This window comes from Otolemur garnettii, unplaced genomic scaffold, assembly GCF_000181295.1.
Source record: "Otolemur garnettii isolate 467f Iridium unplaced genomic scaffold, OtoGar3 scaffold00029, whole genome shotgun sequence".
NCBI lineage: Eukaryota > Metazoa > Chordata > Mammalia > Primates > Galagidae > Otolemur > Otolemur garnettii.
Window position 1 is genome coordinate 9,906,630 of NW_003852424.1, and position 21,498 is coordinate 9,928,127.

Below are 21,498 nucleotides of genomic sequence, written 5' to 3' on the forward strand. Positions count from 1 at the left end.
ACCCCTGCCTGTCCCCGGCCTGCCTCCCCACCCCTGCCTGTCCCCGGCCTGCCTCCCCACCCCGAGGCTCTAGCACCCGCCTCTCTCTGGCTCTCCATCCTTTGCTCTGCTCATTGTTTCTCAACAGAACCCCAGGCCGTGGCTCTCAACCTGGCCACACACGGGCATCTCTGGGGAGCTGTGACCACTACTGAGGCCAGGGACCCACCTCAGGGGTTCTGGCTTAGAGCTCCAGGCTGTGGCCTGGGCTTTGGCATCTGTATAGTAAAGCATTTGGCCTTGGCCAAACAGAGATCTGGTCTTGGCCCTCAGCGCCTGAGTGGCGATCTATGTCTGTGTTTGGGGCAGGGTGTTGGTCACATGTGACAACCATGTGACTTGGGATGGGGGTTTGGGTCATGCTGTATCAATCCACCTGGAGACAGAGTAACCACGTCAGCAATTAGTCAGCTAATCAATCATCCACATGGTGCCAACTCCAGGAAAAACTATGAACACAAAGCTGGCGGAAGCATCCCTGGTCAGCAATCCTGCACACACACCACCACTCCTCCATGCTGGGAGAGTGACACTGTCCAGGAGAGAAGGCAACTCTCTTGGGCTCTGTCCTACGCGCATCTTCCCTTGGCTGATGTTAACCTGTATCTTTTCCCTGTAATAAACTATACTGGCGAGCATAGCACCCTTCAGTGAGTTCTGAGTCCTTTAGCAAAATACTGAAACTGAGGGTATTTTGGGAGGCCCTGTCTTGTGGCTGGTGTCAGAAGTTAAGAGCAACCCTGTGTGGAGACTGCACCCTCAGACTTTTCAAGTTGACTTAAGTACCACATGGCACAGTCAGCACATCCCTGTCGTAAGATTCTGATGTGTAACCGTATTTGGGAACCATAGTGCTGGACTAACTGAGGTCACTGTCTCCTTGCAGGGTGCAGTGGCTCATGTCTATAGCCTAGAGCTCTAGGGAAGCCAAGCGTGTGGATTGCTTGAACTCAAGAGTTTGAGAACAGCCTAAGCAAGAGACCCTGTCTGTGCTAAAAACAGAAAAAAACGAGCCAGGCATCTGTAGTCCCAGCTACTCAGGCGGCTGAGGCTGAGCCCAAGAGTTTGAGGTTGCTGTGAGCTATGATGCCACAGCACTCTACCCAGGGTGAAAGAATGAGACTGTCTCAAAAAAACGTTATTGCCCATTTTGCAGAGGGGATGTATGATTTGCTCAAGGTACTTCAAGTAAGAGGCAAAGCCAGGATCACACTGGAGCACACTAGTCACCTGCTGCCCACCTGGCCTTCCCTGGAAGGGAAGAGTGGACATAGAGTGGAAATGGGCAGGATGCTGCTGTCCCCACTCTCCACGGGCCCAGAGCAGCCCCGGGCCACTGGGACTCACCTGGCCGGGCTCTGTGGTGCTCATCACGCGGGCAGGTGCTTCCAGGTGCTGACAAAGGCCGTGGGGATGAGAGAGTAGGGCACCGTGGTGATGCAGTTCCACGTGTCCGAAGTGGGGTCATAGCAGTCCAGGGTCTTACACCTTTGGGTCCCAAAGTAGCCCCCCACCACATAGAGCTTGTTGCCAGAAGCCAGGGCGTGGCAGGACATGCGCTTGGCAGTCATGTCCCCTATCCGTGTCCACTGGTTGGTTTCGCAATCGAAGCGGTAGGCTGACGCAGCCGTGAATTCCGTGTCACCTCCCATGATGAAGATCTGGCTGCCCAGGACAGCAGCGGCTGTGTATCGCCACGGCTGAGGACACTCGGCCTTGATGGTCCAGCGGTTCTCTGAGGGGTCATAGCACTGCACTTTGGATACCATGTCTCGGTGGATGCTGGTGCCTCCGAACACAAAGAGCTTCAGCTTGGCACTCACAACCGCAGCATTGCTGACACCATCCCTCAATGGGGCCACCATCGTCCACTTATTGGCCCCAGGGTCGTACTTCTCCACTTGCTTCAGGGAGACAGAAGGTGAGGCTGGGAAGACGCCTGCCAGGGAGGTGTGTCCCCCCACCACGTAGAGGCAGTTTTCCAGCTCGGCTGAGCCGTGGCCGAAGCGGGCAATCAGCATGGGTGCTGCCTTGGACCACTCCTCGTGAACGGTGTCGTACACCCACACGTCCTTGGAGACCCCGTTCTCGGAGCCCCTGCCCCCGGTCACGTAGACCTTGCAGCCGATGGCCGAGGCGCTGAACTCCTTCCGAGGGCTGGGCAGGTCTGCCTTGGGGATGATCTCTTTGGCCTTGTGGTCCACCTGGTAGATCTTGTCGCACATGAAGGTCTGACCCCCCAGGATGAGCAGCGTGTGGCCTGCCTTGCGCGGGCGGGCGCAGGGGCTGGTGACCACCCCGTCGTTCTGCAGGATCCTGGTCTTGCAGCGGAGGGCCTCGTCCACGATGAGTCTGGTGCGCTCGTCCGCCACGAGAAGGGCCTCGCCAGAGACGGCCTCCTGCAGCCAGTCAGACGGCAGCAGCGCCAGGCGCACGCGGCGCAGGAGCTCAGGCAGGTGGGCCTTCCGCTGCTCGGGGTCGTGCTTCACCCACTGCAGGATGGCCCCGAAGACCACGCGCTCGTCCTCCGTCTCCAGCTCGTCGCTGGAGATGAGGTCCAGCAGCGTGTCCTTGGACAGGCTGTTAAAATCCTCGCTCTGCCGCACAGCCTCGAAGTGCACCAGGCACATGCGCCAGGAGAACTCGTAGAGCCGGCGGCACTGGTGGGCGTCCGAGAGCAGCATCATGCCCAGGCAGTTGGACGGGAAGAGGTTTTTCTCCAGAAACTCGGCGGCAGCGTCACGCACGTCATGGAACTGCAGCATGTCGCCCGCCTCCAGCAGCGACTCGGCGTTCTCCTCATTGATGGCGATGCGCGAGGAGTAGGCGAAGTCCAGCAGCAGCTCCAGCACCTCGGGGTGCAGATTGTCCTGGAAGTTGACCGTGTCGTCCCGGCTTTCCCGCAGGCCGTGGCTGAACATGGCCTCGAAGTAGCGGCTGGAGGCGGCCAGCACAGCGCGGTGGCAGGGGAAGGCGCGGTCACCCGCCCAGAGCGTGACGTCGGTGAACATCCGGTGCTTGCGCAGTGTGTTGAGGTGCGCTAGCACGCAGTCGGGGTGCGAAGCCTTGTGGAAGAGCGTGACGTTCATGGAGCCGGTGCTGCTCCGCGACTTGCGGGTCTCGTGGACGCTGACCGACATGCTGAGCCAGCCTGCGGGAGAGCAAGCCCACCGGTGAGAGCGGCCCCTCCTGCCCGTCTGCCCTCTCCCAGGTCGCCCTGTGGCCTCAGACGCCCCATCCTGTCCCCGGCCCTCTGCTCAGCTCTGCCAAGCCAAGGCCCTCTCTTGGGCCATGTCTCCAGGGACACCGTGGATGAGAGTGGCTGGCCCTGCAGAAACTGGTTTGTCCTCATCAGCATGGACCAGCTTCCAGACAAACATCTTTGTCCTGGAAATGAACCAGCCCTGGAGGAGCCTGGGCTGGCACTGCCTCCCATGGTTAAGAGAACATGCAAAGGGGGTCAGGGCAGTGCTAAGTAGGCCATGCTTCTCTGGACAGCCCTGAGAGGCCTCTCTTGTGACCCGCATTTTATAGCTGGGGAAGCCACAGCTTAGAGAGGCAAAGAAGCTACCCAAGGTGCTGGAGCCAGAACTCACAGGTGTGAAGCCCAATCTCTGCCCTCCCTTGGCCCAAAGTGACTCCGCGGACACCTCAGCAGAACCTCAGGCACACATCCCTTGCTCCCAACAGGCTCTGTCTTGAGCTGGGCTCCAAGTAGCACTGGCTAGAAGCCCCCTTGCCCTTGGAAAGATCCCCAAGCGCTGCAGTCATGGCCCAAACGCTCAGTATAGATACATTCTTCAAATCCAGGTGTCTCCAGAGGCCTCTTCACTCAGCTGGGATGAGTGATGGCCTGGAGGCTGCCAGTGGTCAGGCTCCACACTGAGACCAAGACCTGGATGACAGCTGATGTGCTGAACTTAGCTAACTAAGGCAACGTAGACTTACTCCAACCCAAGCAGTGGAGCCTTCGGAGCCCATGGGGCCACCCTGGTTCCTGCAGGAGATTTGAGGATCCTGGGCATGACAGCACCTGACCTGCTTCCCTCATCTGTCCTCCTCTGCCAGGCAGGGGTCGTAGCACTCAGAGCAATGGTCCATGCAGAGAGACAGACGTGCATTCACCACCTGCTTGACTGGGGGCTTCCAAGGCACTGTAAGTGAAGTCCAGCTTGATCCGAGACCTCAGTTCAGTGCTGTGAACATGAGGCTTAGCAAACAGGCAACAAAAATCTTTTGCTTTGAGAAAAAGTAGCCAAAAAGCATTCTGCCTTTCAGCACCCTGACCCCCTAAATAAAGCCTGTGTTGCCTTCTCCCTGCTAGTAATGAGGCAAATAAATAAATAAATAAAATAAAATAATTTTTTTCACTTTTATTTCAAAAGTTTATACCTTCCCTGCCTCCCGCTTCAAGTCAATTTTCTACTTAAGTAATAATCTGGTAAAGGAAGGAAGTGATTTCATGCCTCAGTGAAATGGTAAATGAGTGTCCAACTGCACTGTTCTCTCTGACTCGCTCCTCCCGTGGCCAAGAACCAGAGAAGACACAAGGTGCCATGATCAGAGCCACCTAAGCAAGGCAGGCCCTGGGGACCTGGTCTCGCGCTTGGGCCCCAGGCAGCAGGACCTGCTGGGACACCACTGTGCTCACCTGGGCTCCGAGGCTACTAGGCCAGCACCTGGGGTAGGGTAAAGCTGGACCCAGGTCTACCTTGTACCTGGTGGTCCCAGCTCCACCCATGCCCTGGGGTGCCTCCCCTCCTATTGCACCTCACTTTTCTCTTCCTAGAGAGTGAAACCCCCATCCTGCTCAGGCCTCCATGGATCACTCATTGGCAACTATTTCCCTAGTATATCCTCTGACTGGGGCCCTGGGGACATGTGTCAGGGAGCCTGAGAGGCTGTGCTCACCTGGTCTGTAGGAAGCTTTGCCCACAGCTCGGGCCCCTGACTGGCTGAATTACCCAATCTGAAATCTGAACCACAACATGTTTTCCTAACTCCTGCTGTGATTGCTAAATCCTCACTCCAACTCCTACCCGTTTAGTCACTGGACACTTTCCCAAATGTGGCTCTGTGGCATTGTGCCCCACCCTACTGAGTATTCACTGTCATTGATCTGAAGACCACTTTGGTGGGGAGGGGTGCTGGGAGAGCCAGGACCAGGAAGGATTCCAATGCAGAGCCCTGGGGCTCACAGGCCCAAGCTCCCTCCCCCAGGGTCAGGTTCACACCTGTGTTTCCAGGGGCCTAAGTACTTCACTGAACCTGCCACTTGCCCCATCCTGGCCCTGACCAGGGAGCCAGGCCGGTTCTGAACTTGGGCTGAATGACACCTTGAACACTAACCCCTCTGGGGTTCTTTTCCCAGGCAGGTCAAATTAGAATCCCAGCTCTTCTCCCAGGGTCCTAGAAGCTGGACACAGCCAGTGCCTGCCCTGGGAGAGTGAGCTCCCTGGGCTACATAGCACCTGCTCTCCCCACAGCAGTATGAGGGGCCTGGGGGGGACACATTCTAAGCCACTCGGGCTAAGGCCCTGGGGTTTTCTGGCTTGGGCAGTGGCCTTGCATGGCAATGCTCCCCCCACCCCCCTAGGGTCTGCCTCACAGTCCCAGGTCCCTGCTCTCAAGGCAGCTAACCCAGAAGGTGGCAGTCAGGAGTAGGCCCTACCTCCTTCTGGGGAGCTGTGATAACAGGGCTGCCTGCAAGGTGCCTAGGTGGAAACTCCCTTTGGGGGAGGGTATGGGCAGGACAAAGTAAGGCTCAAAAGACTGAGAAAGCACCAAGAAGCAGGCACATGAGGACAGAGCAGCCAGGCCTGCCCTGAGGGGGAGGCAAAGCAGTGACCTCCTCAAGGCCAGCCTGAGTGGGCAGTCCGGGGCCCCAAGCTGCCTGGGTCCTCCCAGAGGAGCACTGTGGGATGTACAGAAGCATCCCTGCCCAGCCCCTCTGAAGCTTCCCTGTGCCCACGGTCCCCACCTGGGGGGCCACGGTCTATCAGATGCTCTCATGATACACACATCCCAGATCCTAGAGACATTCTGATTACCTAAGCGTCGCCCTGGGCTTTGGTGGATTTAAAGCACATCATTTAACTGCACGACCACACAGTGCCACAGACCAGCAATTCGTCATCCTGCAGAGGGATGGATCCCACCAGGCAAGCGGCTCTGGCAGGGCAAGGGGGAGGGACGCAGCAGCAACAAAGTGCTCCCTTCTCTGGTCATCCTCGGGAAGTTAAGCAACAGTTAAGAGGAAACAAAGTTGCCAAGGGGTAAGACCTTGGGGGAGAGGGGGAACTTGCCACACTCACAGAAGATTCCTGACTGAACCCTAAAGGCACATTCTGAGAGGAAAATGGGGCCCCCACAGCTGCCAATTCGGCCACTCTTGACACGGTCTGACTTCACTAACTCCCTTCCCCCTTCCCATACCAGCTGAGTTAGGGAACCTTGAAACCAGGGTGTCAGCTCCTCACTAGAAGCTGGAGAGTGAGAGAAGCACAGGCCTCAGCTCGGGGCTGTCCCATGGCCCCCAGCTGGGCATGGTTCAGGTCACTGCAAGAGCTCAGGGCCATGCTCTCCATGCAGCCCTTTGGTACAAATCAGAACACCCTTTCTACTCCCACAGTGCACCTGTCTCTTGGTTAGCAGGACAGCACCTTTGGAAAGTCAGAAAAGCCAAGCCTTCAGTGGAAGATCTGCGCCCACCCACACACAAGGCTCCGAGAGGAAAACGCAGCGGGATTTCAGGAGCCCCGATGCCCACACCATGGTTCATGGCCACCCTGTAGGAGCCAGCACTCACAGTGATGCAAAGCCCTGTCCTTCCTGCCACCCGGAGGGCCCTGGGTGTGTTAGAGTTGGGACTCTGACAATAATGATTCCCTGGAAACATGGAGTTGCAAGGGCCTCACCATGCCCCTCTGCCAGGCCCATTTCCATCATTCCCATTTATTGAGAAGGTTCAAGGCTACCCTCCCAGAACTCTGGCCTGACCGTAGACTCTGAGCTCGTCATTCCTCTGCCACACGGAGGGGAGGTAGCTATGTGCATGACTGTTGTGAGAGTTACAAGAGACAATGGCGAACAAGCACAGAGGAACCTCCACAGGCGACCACCTCCCCACACGCCCACCTCCTCAAGCTGACCCAACTTTCATAGACCGGACACGCACCACATCTACCTATGGGTGCAGCAGGCCTCGTGCCTTATGCTGACCTCCTCCGTGTGCTGCCCAGTTTGCTACCATCCCTTGGGTGGTCACCTGCAGAGTTTCTACTGTATCTGAACAGCGCCAGGCCTATCATGCCTACTTGGCCAGCTGTTTTATTACTGCTGCTGCTGGTGTTACACTGTCAAATAAAGAACAGAAGGGACATTCTTGATCTTACTCCATCCCCAGTCTCCCCTGGGGGTTTCCACTGTGCCTTCATTTTTAAGCTGTCTGATTTTGTAATGATTGTGCATTGCTTTTATAATTAAGAAAAAGAATAAAGGCTTTGGTCCGGCCTGCTGGATCTGGGTTACCCACGGAGGTGAAAGTGTGATGACAGAAGACTTCAATGTGATTAAACACTGTAGCTGTGCAGGACTGCGACCTGCAGCAACTGTTCCCAACCTGGGGTTTCCAGGCAGCTCTGATGCTGCAGCTCAAATCCCTGCCCTGACCCAGCAGCTCACAGAAACCAGCAGCTCAGGAAGCTCAGGGGTGCAGGGTTCTGCAGCCTTTCCATTTTCAAGCAGAAACCAAACTAAGCACCATAGTTTTTTTTTTGCAGTTTTTGGTCGGGGCTGGGTTTAAACCCACCACCTCCAGGATATGGGGCAGGTGCCCTACTCCTTGAGCCACAGGTACCACCCACTAAGCACCCTATTAAACAGAAAAATCTAAGTGTGAATTGCAAGTAAATGAGAATGACCAGAGTAACTGAATCAGAGCCACAGATCACTCTAGGTTCAAGTGAATTCTTAGACAATGGGCCTCTCCCTAGATGTTTCTGCCTTTCAGTGGTGCTTTAAAAAGAAAATAAACAAAGAAATAGCAAGCCAGGCGAGGTGGCTCACACCTATAATCCCAGCACTCTATATAGCTTAAGCTCACCAGTCTGAGACCCCGTCTCTACTAAAAAAATAGAAAAAAACTAGCTGGGTGAGGTGGTGGGCATTTGTAGTTCTAAGTACTTGGGAGGCTGAAGCAAGAGGGTCACTTGGGCCTGAGAGGTTGAGGTGAGCTAGTGATGCCGCAGCCCTCTATCTAGGGCAACAGAATGAGACTGTCTCAAAAACAAACAAAACCCCAACAAACCAACAAAAATACCCTTTATTCAAAATAGGTTATGTATCCTTTATTAATTTAAAATGCAACTGATCAGACTTGTCTGTATTTTTCACTATATGTGTATTTATTTATTTTACTTGTGTTAAAGCTTTCTAAACCTGCAGTGAAGCCACAAGAACTGTGTGACCATGCCCTCTGGTCCCAGGTGGTCAGTCTGCTGTGTGGTACTTGCTGCCCCCAGCCGCCAGCCTTTAGACTCACCCTTCCTCACAGGAGTGGGCTGGGCATGAGGGGAGTTTTAGAGCAGAGCAAGGCTCAGGGAAGCAGGCAGATGTCTACTGCGTAAGCTGCTTGGTGATTGTTGGGTTTCCTCTTTCGGCCATCCATCAAACAGCTCCCTGTGAACGGGAGTGGGACAGCAGGCCCATGCCCATCCCTGCTCTCCCCAAAAGGACAGAATCACAGCCCGTTCACAGCCTCTGACAAAACACTAGTTTCCACCTGCTGTTCTGAGGTCAAGATCAACAGTGCCAACATATCCTCTCCACCCTCCCATCCTCGTGTCCCTAGTGGTCCATAGGGGACCACAGGATTACCCTACACACGGCTACCCTGCTGCCTGCAGCCAAAGCCTGGAAAGCAAAGGGAGGTCCAAACAGACCCAGAGGGCTGGTCAATGTTCAGTCCCTTCTCCCTATGCTCTAGCCCTTTCACTTAATGCACCCAAATGTTAAGCACACGTGAGGAAGGGCAGCCACTTTAACTTCCCAACTGACAGCTGAGTGTGAGGCTGACTGCGGCCTCTGACCATCAGGGAGCTGGAGCTATGATTACGAGTTGACAGATGCTGTTGAGATTGATGCTCTCTGGCCTGGCGCAGTGGCTCACACTTGTAGTCCCAGCACTGTTGGGGGCAAAGGTGGGAGGATCACTTGAGGCCAAGAGTTTGAGACCAGTCTGGGGAACACAGCAAGCCCTCCTATCTATAAAAGGAGAGAGAGAGGCAGAGAGGCCATTTCTGCTGGTGTGGAAGCACGGCTCCAGAGCAAGGGTGCAGGCAGTGCCCTGTGCTAGGCCAAACCCAGGGCAGCAGCTCTGCCTTCCTGATGCAGGCACAGAACAGGAGGTAGGAGGTTCAGGCCCGTGAGACCTGTGAAAAATGAAGCAACACTTGTTGCAAAAAAATAAAAAAATCTGTATGGAGTTCTGTTCAGGAAGGAAGCCAAATCAAATGCACAACTGCACGTACCTAAGACCGTCTTGGGCATTTTAGATGTAAGATTTAATCCTGACAACCAAGCTTGACATGGTTAGGATTTTGTTCCCATCAGGATGGGCGAGGTTCTGCTGCAGCAACAAACAACTCCCAAGTCTCGGGGCTTTACAGGACAAGATTTATCCCTTGCTCGCACTACACACGTCCATCATGGTTCAGGTGGTGACCTGGGGGGACGGGTGCTCCCCGCCATTCTCACTCCCAGGAACCAGGATGACAGAGCTGCCACGATGTCCCCCGTCACTATGCCAAAGTGAGAGGAGACAGAGCTCTGGAAAGGGTCGCACTGATGACAAAATGGTTGGCCCAGAAGGACACACACCACTTCTGCTCATCTCTCACTTGCTCTAACTAGTCACACAATTTCACTCACCCACGAGAGAGCCAGGGTACAGCCCTACCATACGCTACACCACCTGTGGCATCGACAGAGGAGAAGACAGAAGCTCAGAGGGTGATGATGATGACACCACCACCGAGAGTGCTAATAAATGACAGTTACAAGTAGGTGCCGGGCACTGTTCTAAGTGCTTTCTGTGCTAACTCACCTAATCCCAGGTAGGATCACCGATCTCATCTTTTAGTTTAAGCAACTGGGCAGGGAAAGGTTGGACAGTTTGCCCAAGGCCATGCAGGGAGCAGGGATAGAGCCCCGGGCCCTGGCTACACTGTGGGAGTCCAGTGTCAGGAGGCTGGAGAAAGGGTGGCATTCAAATCCAGGCTGTCTCACTCTTCCCCTGCACCAAAGGGGACAGGAGAGAGGTCTGTGGAGCCTTGGCCTCATGTTCACCAGCAGGTCCCAGCACCAGGACATCATCTACTCGGCCACCCTACCCCACCCTGCTTGAATTAGCCCTTCTCAACCAGCTTCTGTACAATGGGGATAGTGAGATCTTGAAGAGGACTGAGCCCCCAGGCCCCATGATACCTGCTGTAAGTAATGAATTACCCTCTCCTGTGTGGCAGTGGTCTCAGTGGAGCACACCCTCTGTGTGCAGACGAGGAGCCCAGTGGACAGTCTGCTTCAGAGAAATGACTTGTTCAGCTGCTCAGAGACAATGTACGAATTTGGCCAGTTCCTCACCAACATTTTTTTTTTGTAGAGAGAGAGTCTCACTTTATCTCCCTCAGTAGAGTGCCCGTGTCATCACAGCTCACAGCAACCTCCAAATCCTGGGTTTAGGCGATTTTCTTGGCTCAGCCTCTCGAGTAGCTGGGACTACAGGTGCCTGCCACAACGCCCAGCTATTTTTTTGTTGCAGTTCAGCCAGGGCTGGGTTTGAACCCGCTACCCTTATTATATGGGGTTGGCACCCTACCCACTGAGCTACAGGTGCCGCCCAACATTTTTTTTTTTTTTAAGACACAGTCTCACTCTGTCACACTTGGTAGAGTGCTGTGGCATCAGAGCTCATAACAACCTCAAACTCTTGGGCTCAAGTGATCCTCTTGCCTCAGCCTCCCAAGCAGCTGGGACAGGTGACGGCCATAACACCCAGCTAGTTTCAGAGACAAGGTCTTGCTCTTGTTGGTCTCAAGACCCTAAACTCAAGCAATTCACCCGCCTTGGACTCCCAGAGGCCAACATTTTTTTTAAAAAAGGAGAAGCTGTCCCACAGGGGGCACTATCCCAGCCACACGCTCAGCCCTTAGCAGGTATGGGCAATGCCCCTCTTTCCTAGTATCCCGCAGTCTCGGAGAGTGGAAGCTCTGCAGACACAGCCAAGAGGCACACCCAGGAGTGTGATCATGTTGCCTTTTACTGAAAAGACAACATACTAGTGACAAGTGAGCTATAAGAGACCCCCCCATGCCTCCCCTAACAGAGGCATACTCCCCACATGAGGGGACGGACAGGGATACTTCTCCTAAGGGGGCAAAATTAGTTCTTGGGGAATAAAAAACTCTTATTCTAGATATACATGTCTGTGGGAGAAAATGTCTAGAAAGGTTTGGGGTGGGGAGGCACTAATGAGAAGAGACTGGGAAACACTGCAAACAGAACTATTTTCACCGTGGCTTATTGTTTTCAGCTTTTATCCCAAAATCAGCATTTTTAAATTGTTTAAATTTTAAACAGCATTTACAGAATACTGGTATATAATGGTTTTACTTTAACCTTCCATAGAGTTGCCATCTTCCCATCCTTCACACCCCACTGAACACAGACTGATTAAGGGCCTATCAGGGGCGACCCCACAGTCTTCTGGGCCCTCATGAAACTTAGCCAAGCATCTTTGCTGTTGTCAATCTTACTGTCTGTGAAACATAAAATCACCATGATTTACTAATCTATCCACCTATAGATTTTTGAATTTTTATCCAGGGAACAAATAATGTCTTTGTTTCTGTTAAATTGCTGAATTCTCTTGAGATAGATTCTTTGGAGAATGACAGTTTTTTTTAATATAGAGAGTCCTACTTTGTTACCCTGGCAGAAGTATAGTGGCATCATCTTAGCTCACTGCAGCCTCAAACTTCTGAGCTCACGTGATCCTGCGTTGGTTTCCCGAGTAGCTGGGACTACAGGCACCTGCCACCATGCCCGGCTAATTTTTCCATTGTTTTTAGAGATCGGGTCTCACTCTTGCTCAGGCTGGTTGTGAACTCCTGACCTCAGGGGATCATCTGACCTGAGGGGATCATCCGGCCTTAGCCTCCCAGAGTGCTAGGATTACAGGCACGAGACTTGCAGTCAGCTGAATGATAGATTTTTGATGTCACGTTGTCCTAAAGGTTGTTTACCAAGTAGGCCACCCACCAAACTGTGCTTAAGCCACAAAGAGGCTTCTTCCTTCAGCTGAGAGAGGGTGGGCACTGCACCTCCAGGCTCATCAGGGCAGATGGCACACGCTGCGGGGCTTCCACCTGCCACATCCTGCTCCCCCTCAGCATGCGGACTACCCTACCACCTCTAGCCCCCAGAGCTGGGATTATCCGCAGGCCCAGCTGTTGCTCCAGACAAGAGCAGGACCAATGAAATGGACACCACAGCTATAACCACAGAGAGGGCACAGAACTCAGGTTCACCCATCTGGTGAAGTAACTCATTTCCTTTCACTTATCCAGATCCAGCCAGAGAGAAAAACAAAAAGGGGCAGAGAGTGCAGCTCTCTTCAAAGCCAATGTTGCATCCTCCCGGGGGCTCCTCCCCTGCAGGATGGCCTGGCCCTGTCCGAGGGTCTGGAGGAGGCTGTCTCCCCTCCTGTCTGGTCCCACAGATGGAGCCATTAAAAGCACTCTGGCCTAGATATCACTTTCAGTGAGCCACCTGGAGCCATAGACTTGGACGAATGTGAACATGTAGAAATAGAACAAGAGAAAAAAAAAGGCAAAGCACGGGCCATTTGCCGGTAGGGGATTTCTTTCTCCTGTTCTCCAGAAGCTTTGTTCTTCTCCAGGCCGTCAGTGTTGGGTGTCGAATCAGAATGAGAATGTCCTCAATTCCTAAAGACACAGCCCCTTTTCTCACCAGTGGGACCAGAAGGGAGAGTGTGCCCAGGATGACCTCTTTGGACAACTGAGTGACATCGTACAAAGTGAAAATGCACGTGCCCCGTGCCGCAGCATTTCCACTCCTAGGAATTTGCCTTTAGTCACGTCTGCACATGAGCAAGGTTGTCCACCGCCAAAGGCTGGAGATAACCCCAATGTTCATGAATAAGAGGCCCAGTTAGGCAAACTCTAGCATGGTCACAGAGCCAGCTAGGTCAAAAAACTGAGTGCTATTCTTCTAGTAAACTATCACTCTACTGCCAAAACACACACAAAAAAATTAAGCACTGGCTTTATGTGCTAAAATGAGAAGAGCTGTGTATAAGATGTTGTCTTGGACAGGTGTTAAAAACCAGACTGCCAGCGAGACCCTGTCTCGAACACTAGCTGGGTGTTGTGGTGCCAGCTCCTCGAGGGGCTGAGGCTAGAGGATTGCTTAAGCCCCACAGTTTGATGCTGCTGTGAGCTATGACGCCATGAGACTCTACCCAGGGTGACAAAGTCTGTCTCCAAAACAAACAAACAACCCCCAGACTACCCATTCTCACACACACACACACACACACACATTATGGACACACAGTCACTGGCTTATGCACAAACTCTCTCTGGCAGGCGGTGTAGGCAATTGGTTGATAATAGCTTCTATGGGGAGGAAAGCCGAGGAGATTCCATTCTCACTGCACACCCTACCCCCTTGGACCTGTTTAGCTCTGTGTCCAATGTAGTATTTTCTCTCCTGCCCCTTGCTCTGTGTGGGCCTGCGTGCTGGAGCTTTATGTGCATTCCTTTACTTGATCCTTTCAAGCTCTCTTCAAGGTCTCATTGTCCTGCTTGTACAAAGGGGCAAACTGGAGCTCTGAGAACATAAGTACGGTGCACACATGCTCAGTTTGGTTGGAGCCAGATCCAAATCTGTCTCCCTCCAAAGTCCCTGCTTAACTGGCAAAATGTGAGCTATTGTGTAGAAGCAGCATGCTCTGTCGCCACCATGGTGCGTGCCTGGACAGGAGATTGACACTACAAATGGAAAACACGTGATTTCCCAAGCCTCTCGCTGCCATGTGTCCAACCTACGCCTGCCCTCCCGGGTCTCAGGAAAGGAGGCAGCTTGTGGAGATGTGCCCCCCTGCCGGGCTTAGCCTTACTATGGAGGGCACAGGGGCAGACGGGGCTGTCCTCCGGCCCCTGCCTTCCTTCCTGCATGAGAACACTCACACCCTCCTGGGACCACTGGCAAGCTGGCATTCCCACCTCTGGGATGTGACAACTGTGCCCAGTACTCGTAGGCTCAGTGCCTCGATTTCTTTATTTGTAGAATGGGTGTGAAATAATTATGCTAACCTAAAGGATAACTGAGGGAGTAAAGGGGAAATGGGTACACAGAGGCGGACGTGGGGCCCAACACCCAGCTCCCATTTGGGGGACTTTGAGTAGTATAACTTGCCTCAAACTGTTGAGTCCTCAGGATCTTTTTATAATTTAAAAATGACAAAAGACCCTAAGGGGCTTTTGTACCATATTCAGAATTAAAATGGAGAAAAAAGTTGAAATGTTAGTTTAAAATAATAATAAAACCATCACATGCTAAAATAAATAACTTACTTTTCATAAATCAACTTCTCAAGATAAATGTTTCAGGTTAAGAGACATGCCTTACCCCGATTTGGTCATTATACAATGTATACAGGTGGCAAAATATAACACGAACCCTAAAAATATGTACAACTATATGTCAATAAAAAATTTTTAAAAATTTTGCTAAAAAATTAATATTTCAAAAAAATGTTTTCATTGAGTGTAAGTGGCTGGATTTTCCTATCTGCTTCTGAATTCAATCCATTAAGCTGTGTTGTGTTAATTACAAAACAAAGAAAACCCAGCCTTATACAGATAGATGGTTGAAAAGGGGAGGAAATTTTGTTTTGAGATAATCACGCTACGCGAAGGCTGATGAGTGGCGGTTTGTTACAGGTTAGCGGCAATGTGGAATCTGAGCCCGTATCAGTGAACTTTTGTACTCCGTGGTGTTCCCATCCGCTGTCCTGTCCTGAGCTTTGAATGGACTGGTTCCCCAGGCGTGATTCTGCAACATCAGGCATCAGTCATTTGGAAAACACTGCTTCACTGAGTTATGCACACAGGAGAGAGTGAGTGAAAAAAGCAAATAATGTTTTAGTATTACCATGAAAATAGTCGTGACCTTGTGGACCCTGAGAGAATTTCAGAGATGACCCAGACTATACTTTGAGAATACTGAGAGAGCAGAACTTCCTTATCCTCCTCATTAACCAAGCTTTCTTTCAAGAACTCAGAGAAAAAGAAACTTCTGTATGAAGCGTGGGGCTCTGGATGGAGGGCCCCGCCCCATCCCATCAGCACTGCAACGCAGGCATCCAAGTCTACTGCTATAGGAGGTGGCTGACACTGCCTGCCTCCCCTCTAATAGCTTGACCCTGCTCTGCTCTGCTCTCCCCTCCATTATCAGAAACCTCCCTCTTGCCTCCAAAATAACAGCCTCTGGCGGTTTGCAGAGGGCAAAGCACAGGGGCCATGCATGGGCTGCTGCACTTGGGCTTCCCAGTTGATAATTCTCGGTCTCTTGAAATTACATATGTACGTGTATTTATAGCAAATACATGGGTGCCCATAAATAGCCGCTCATTCCTGTACATATTTTTAGCATATTGTTCAGCCACCAAGTTCCAGTGTGTCTTCCTTCATGGGACCCTTGCAATGAGCCCTTCCCATCTTGCCCTTACCACTGAGGCTGGGTTACACCTGGGCCACGGTCCCTCATCTCTTTCCACACCCATCAACCTGGTGCCAAATGGTTAGCTACTATTTGACTGGTGAACCACACCTGCTCAAAAGCCTTCGATATGGTGTTGACATCCAAGCCTTGCCCAATCTGTTTCCCTTACCAGCTTTTCCCCCACCCAAAGCCCCCTCCCTCCTACTACTTACTCAGGGTCATTCTGGGCTTTCTAGCTCTCCCTCCTCAAATTCATCCTGTTTGATACCACCTCTGCCCTTCATAACCATTCTTATTTCGCAACTGCACCGCTCTCAACTCCCCATGTGTCCGGCATGTAGCGGGGCCTTGTTCACAGTAGATGCTCAGAATATGAACGCAGTGAGTAATGTCTAAGACCTCCTGATGTGCTGGGTCCCATGCCATGCACAAAGGATACGATGTGATAAAATCAAACTTTTGTCTTTTTTCCAAGAATGGCATTCTTTTTTTTGAGACAGTCTCATTCTGTCACCCTGAGTAGAGTTACTGTGGCATCATCATAGCTCACAGCAATCTCAAACTCTTGAGCTCAAGTGATCTTCTTGCCTCAGCCTCCCAAGTAGTTGGGACTATGTGCCTGCCACCATGCCTGGTTTTTTGTTGTTTTTTAAGTAGAGATGGGGTCTTGCTCTTGCTCAGGCTGATCTTGAACACCTGGGCTCAAGTGATGAGCTCAAGTGATCCTCCCACCTGGCCTCCCATTGTATCCTTATCTTCCCACCTTGGCCGCCCATGGTATCCTTATCTATAAAAGATTAACAACTCCTTGAGGACAGCATTTATGTCACTTTTGCTGTTTTTAGCTTTTTAGATGCTTAATAAAAATTACTGAATGGAAAGTAGACAAGCCACAATATCTATTAGAATAAGGATCAAAATCATCCAGAGGTCTGTTAGACCCATGCAAAGGTCCCTGATGTCTTTTATACTATTTGCAGTATAACCGACATGTTTCAGACTGAAATATTTTGAAAGTCAGATAGGAAAGAGCATCCTCAACCCTGTTCTGAATGATGTTCCATAATCACACAAATCAAACTGGAGATGCTGATCTTCAGTAGCATAATAGGGAGTTTACATGTTAAAAGAGTCCCTGGTTTCAAATCCCAGAACTGCTATTTCTACCTGTAAGACCGGCCCAATTACTTAAATTCTCTGAGCCTTAGTTTTTCTTATCTGGAAAATGGGTATGAAAATATTTGTCCCTACCTGGGGGTACTGTCTTGAGAAATAAATAACAGAATACATGGAAAGAGCTTAACACAGCAGGGCACATAAAATTCACTTGGTTTCCCAGAGCTGCAGTTACTAGTGTTACTGCTATTGTTGCAGCCCTGAGGAGTAAAGGGCCCTGATCTCCACCCATGGTCTTCTATGATCACGTTACCCTCCATGACAAAGATGTATTTAATGTTCGCTACACATGTAATTAATGATGTTATTAATCAGTTGACCTTAAAAAAAGGTTGATTATTTGGGCGGGTCTGACTTAATCAATGAGCCCAATTAAAAGTAGTTTTCTCTGGTTGGTTACAGAAGTGGAAGTAAGAGATTTGAAGCAAGGAAGGATTTGGTGTACTGCTGCAGGTTTGAAGAGGAAGGAGCCTCAGTGGTAAGGCCAGGAAACAGGGACCTCAGTCCTGCATCCACAAGGAACTTGATTCTGCCATCAGCCTGAAGGAGCTTGGAAGCAAATTCTTCCCTAGAGCCTTAAGATAGGAGTTGAGTCCAGCTGACACCTTGATTTTGAACATGTGAGACCTTAAGCCACGAAGCCAGTAGAGCCAGCCCAAACTTCCAACCTAGATAATTATGTACTAATGAACAAGGATTGTTTAAGCCACCAAACTTGTGGGGATTTGTTTGCAGTAGTAGAAATTAATAATTCTGGCTTCTAGCCACAATGCATTGATATTAAAACCACAGCACTTGCTCATCCAAAAGGTTTGGGGACAACTCACCCTTTCTGCATTTCTTCACTTATTGTAAGGTTCTTGAGAGCAGGGACTGTCTTAGTTATCTCTACATCTTGGCACTTAGCAGAGTGGGTGGCATAGAGTAGGTTCTCAATTATATCACTGAACAAAGCTTCAAATTCTTGGGCAGTTAGGAACTACATGGCTTACAGCCTCACAGTTGTATAACCAGCCTATTATGAAGCATTTGGGTACAATTATGTGGACAAAACCCAGCAAAGTTCTACTTTTTTGCCTAGAGGAAACTTCAGACATTAGAAGTGGTTCCCAGGAATCCACCTGGTAACCAGGATAGGTGTGTGTCCACGTGCAAGTATGTCTTGCTTTACACAGCAAGCAACTGTTGGGCAGTGGCCTCCTTGGTGCGCGGCAGCCTCCCAGGGCTTAGCCAACCAGTCAAACCCTGACATTTTGCTTGTAATTGCGCCTTACAGTAAAAAGTCCTGGTTGGGGTGGTAAAAATAGCAACAGCAACTTCCTGCAACAGATATGCCAGTTGATGGTGATGCCTGAAAGGAAAACTGGCGACCTCACTCTAAGGGAACTGCCTTCAAGCTGTGCCCTGGATGGTGGAGGGGATAGAGGCCCTGCAAGCGCAGCCCACCCTAGGCCAAGCCACTCAAAACCAGCTCTGGAGTAAGATGCTTTCGTCAGTCACTCCCATAATGAAACACCCACCTCCCAGAATCGGGAGTTGTCTAATAAATGCAAAATTTGCTTTTGGAGAGGCTCCTTCCCTTACCCTTCTCCAGCTTACGAGCCCAGGCACAAGAGCAGGAGGTCTCCCTACCATAGCCCGGGGGGTCCCACTGTCTCCTGGGTTACTCCCCTTCCTCCACCTACACTGGCCCAGCGGCTGTTCCAACCAGGCCAGATTGGTGGGGAGAACAGGAGTGTTCTGGGGAACTAAGTTCTGAGTCATTCCAGGGCAGTAGGACATCACAGTCAACCTGGATGCTCTTCCCAAAGGGTGGGGCCAGCCCAGCTGGGGAGGGACCAGGGCACCCGGCTAAAATGTCTGGGGCCACCTGAACTCATGCCTCCCCCAGGCTTCCCAGTCACAGGCCTGAGGCTGCCTGGTTTCTCCCTGCCCCAGAGAGTCAGCCTATCTTTCTTCCTCAGTCACCACAGCTTTCCCCCTTTAAGTCCAGTGGCCCTTTTGGCAAATCTTTTGCTTGTTTAAAAGCCTCCTACTGGTGGCGTCTGTGGCTCAAGGAGTAGGGCTCCGGCCCCATGTGCTGAGGGTGGGGGATTCAAACCAAGCCCCAGACAAAAAATTGTAAAAAACAAACAAAAAACCCCCTCCTATTACAGGAAAACAGACATAGAATCCCAAAGTAGTAAACATGGAATTTCACAAAGTTCTTGCAATTGCAGCTTTTGGCCTCTACCAACAGGTAACCGTGGCTCAGCGTGGTGGCTGACACCGCTTTCTGGGCCTCTTTGTGGACTCACTAAGGCCCATTGCTTTACTCCGGCAGGGGAGATAGGAGGCCGGACCTGCAGGCCAGCCCTCCGTGAGGAGCACTCATGCCAGCCTGACCTCTCTTTCAGGACAGGTGAGGTCCTCTGTAGCTCTGGCATGTCAGGCAGATGCCACCCAACCAAGGCCACCTCCGTTCCTCGTATGCAAAGTCAGCCCAGCCCCTCCCCTGGATACACTGGCTATTGAGAAACATTACAAATTCACTCAGATGTTCCAGATATTTGGCTTTCCCTAGTAAAACCCATGTCTCCTCGTGTCTGTAGAGCTTTTCAGCATAAATGAACTTTCAGGAATGTTTTCCCATGCCCAACACACAGAGCCCGGCGGGGGGCAGGGCAGGGATTAAAGAGCCTCACTTCACAGATGAGTACACATGGTCGGGAGCTCTGCTGAGTCCCCAGCCGAGGTTAGGAGACCAGTAAGAGGCAGAACCAGAGCTTCTAAGCCTTGATCTTTTGGAAAAACAAAAGTGGACAGAACTAAAAGAGAAGGCCTGAATAAACTAGCTCACTTTTTTTGAGGAATAATGAGACCTCCCCCACCCCCATCACATTAGCTAAAACTAAAAATAATCAAATACTGATGAGGACGAAGTGAAAGGGGGACTCACACTATTACTGTGAGCACATACCAGGGTGCCACTGGTTGTACGGGGGAAAATGAGGCTGGGGCCCAGGTCCTTCATTAGGAGACAACGACATGAAGAGGAGGTCTGGCCACCGCGTAGATATCATGTCACTGTGGAAGGATCAAGCGCTTGCCCTCAGCTATATGACAGAAGTTGTATAGTATTGAGTATGATCCAAATTCTGTAAAACAAAACCTACACATACACAGGGGGACGGGCAGGGCATGCATAAACTGTGGCCAAACCTCCCAAGAAAGAGGCGGCGGACTCACACTGTGCCCCATTTCTCTTCCATCTTTCACTTATAAAGGGAATCTGTTGTATTATTTAAAGAAAACAATAAAATAGCTTAAAAGGACAATATCTCCCTCTGAGAGCCCTCACATTAGCTGAGTCCCCGCCTGGCAGGACCCCCACGGCCCGCACCAGCTCCCATCCCGGGCCTTCATCTCAGTGGGCCCCCCCTCGCTGGGTCCTTCTTCCCACACCCCCATCTGCTTCCCCTACAGCCGCGTGTCTGTTCTATCTGTTGTCCGCCTCCCCCAGCAGAGTGCAGGCTTCGGGATTTGGGGGGGACCTTGTCTTATTTTCTACTGAATCCCAGAGTCTAGCAGAGAAGTGATGGCAAACATATTCATGGAACACATCTGGAATGAGGAGACAACAGTCCAGGTCCTCACCTCGGCCACAAGGACGCTGGGGCAGACTCTGGATACACCCACCACTCGCACCCTTCTGCAGTGCCATAACCCTGAGTGGCTGTCTGCTCCCATAGAGGGACCCTCTATGACCCTGACTTTCTTTCCCAAGTTTCTAGTCCAGAACAAGCCGCTCAGAAAGCTGTAAGCAAATTTTTGTTCCAAGAATGCTGCTAGACACCTTTCTCCCCCAGATTTCCAGGGCCATGAACAACACAGGTTAAAGGACTCACTACTAAGGTCTCACAAGCTGGGTTGCAGCAGAACTTAAACTCTGGACACCAGGTGGACTTGCCATGGCTTTTAGAAGAAGAGTTTCTCTCTCTCTTGGCTCTTACCCTTGCTCATACAAATCAGCCTGACCAACAACGAACCTGACTGACAGCCTGTCTTAGGGGTTGAATGTTCAAAGCTTCTCTTTATCTTAATTAGGAAATTAATTCTGTTCAACATTAGATTGATCGGTGGTCAGCCCAATGGGAGCAGGGAGAAAATAAGGCTTTTGTCTCTATCCTGTCCTTGGGCCCTATTTTTGACCTCACAGCTGACAAGTGAAGGCATCACCCTGGCAATGTGGGTAGGGAGTGACACCCAGGTGAGTGTGGTCCCCGTGGGAGGAGTGATCCAACTGGTCTTACAGGCAACTCCTTGGCACAGCCTGGTGCTCAGTCACCTCCTCTCCTTGGAGCTCTTGGTCCATCTCTCTGCCAGGAGGTGTCCCTGGCTCTGTGTCCAGGGGATGTCCCATAGGTGAGGTCTCACTCCATCTGTTACAGAGGTGGGTCACCTTGGGGGCTCCCACAGCTGCTGACCAGTTCCCTT

General features: G+C 51.5%; 1 protein-coding gene across 1 annotated transcript in view; it reads right to left on the reverse strand.

Annotated features, from left to right (window-relative positions):
* Positions 1 to 21,498, reverse strand: part of KLHL25 (kelch like family member 25) — a 31,654-nt gene that overhangs the window by 5,959 nt on the left and 4,197 nt on the right. The window contains exon 2 of the mRNA XM_003788651.3: positions 1,387 to 3,190. Within this exon, the coding sequence (XP_003788699.1) occupies positions 1,410 to 3,179 (1,770 nt within the window). The 5' untranslated portion in view covers positions 3,180 to 3,190 and the 3' untranslated portion in view covers positions 1,387 to 1,409. The remainder of the gene's footprint in view (positions 1 to 1,386; positions 3,191 to 21,498) is intronic.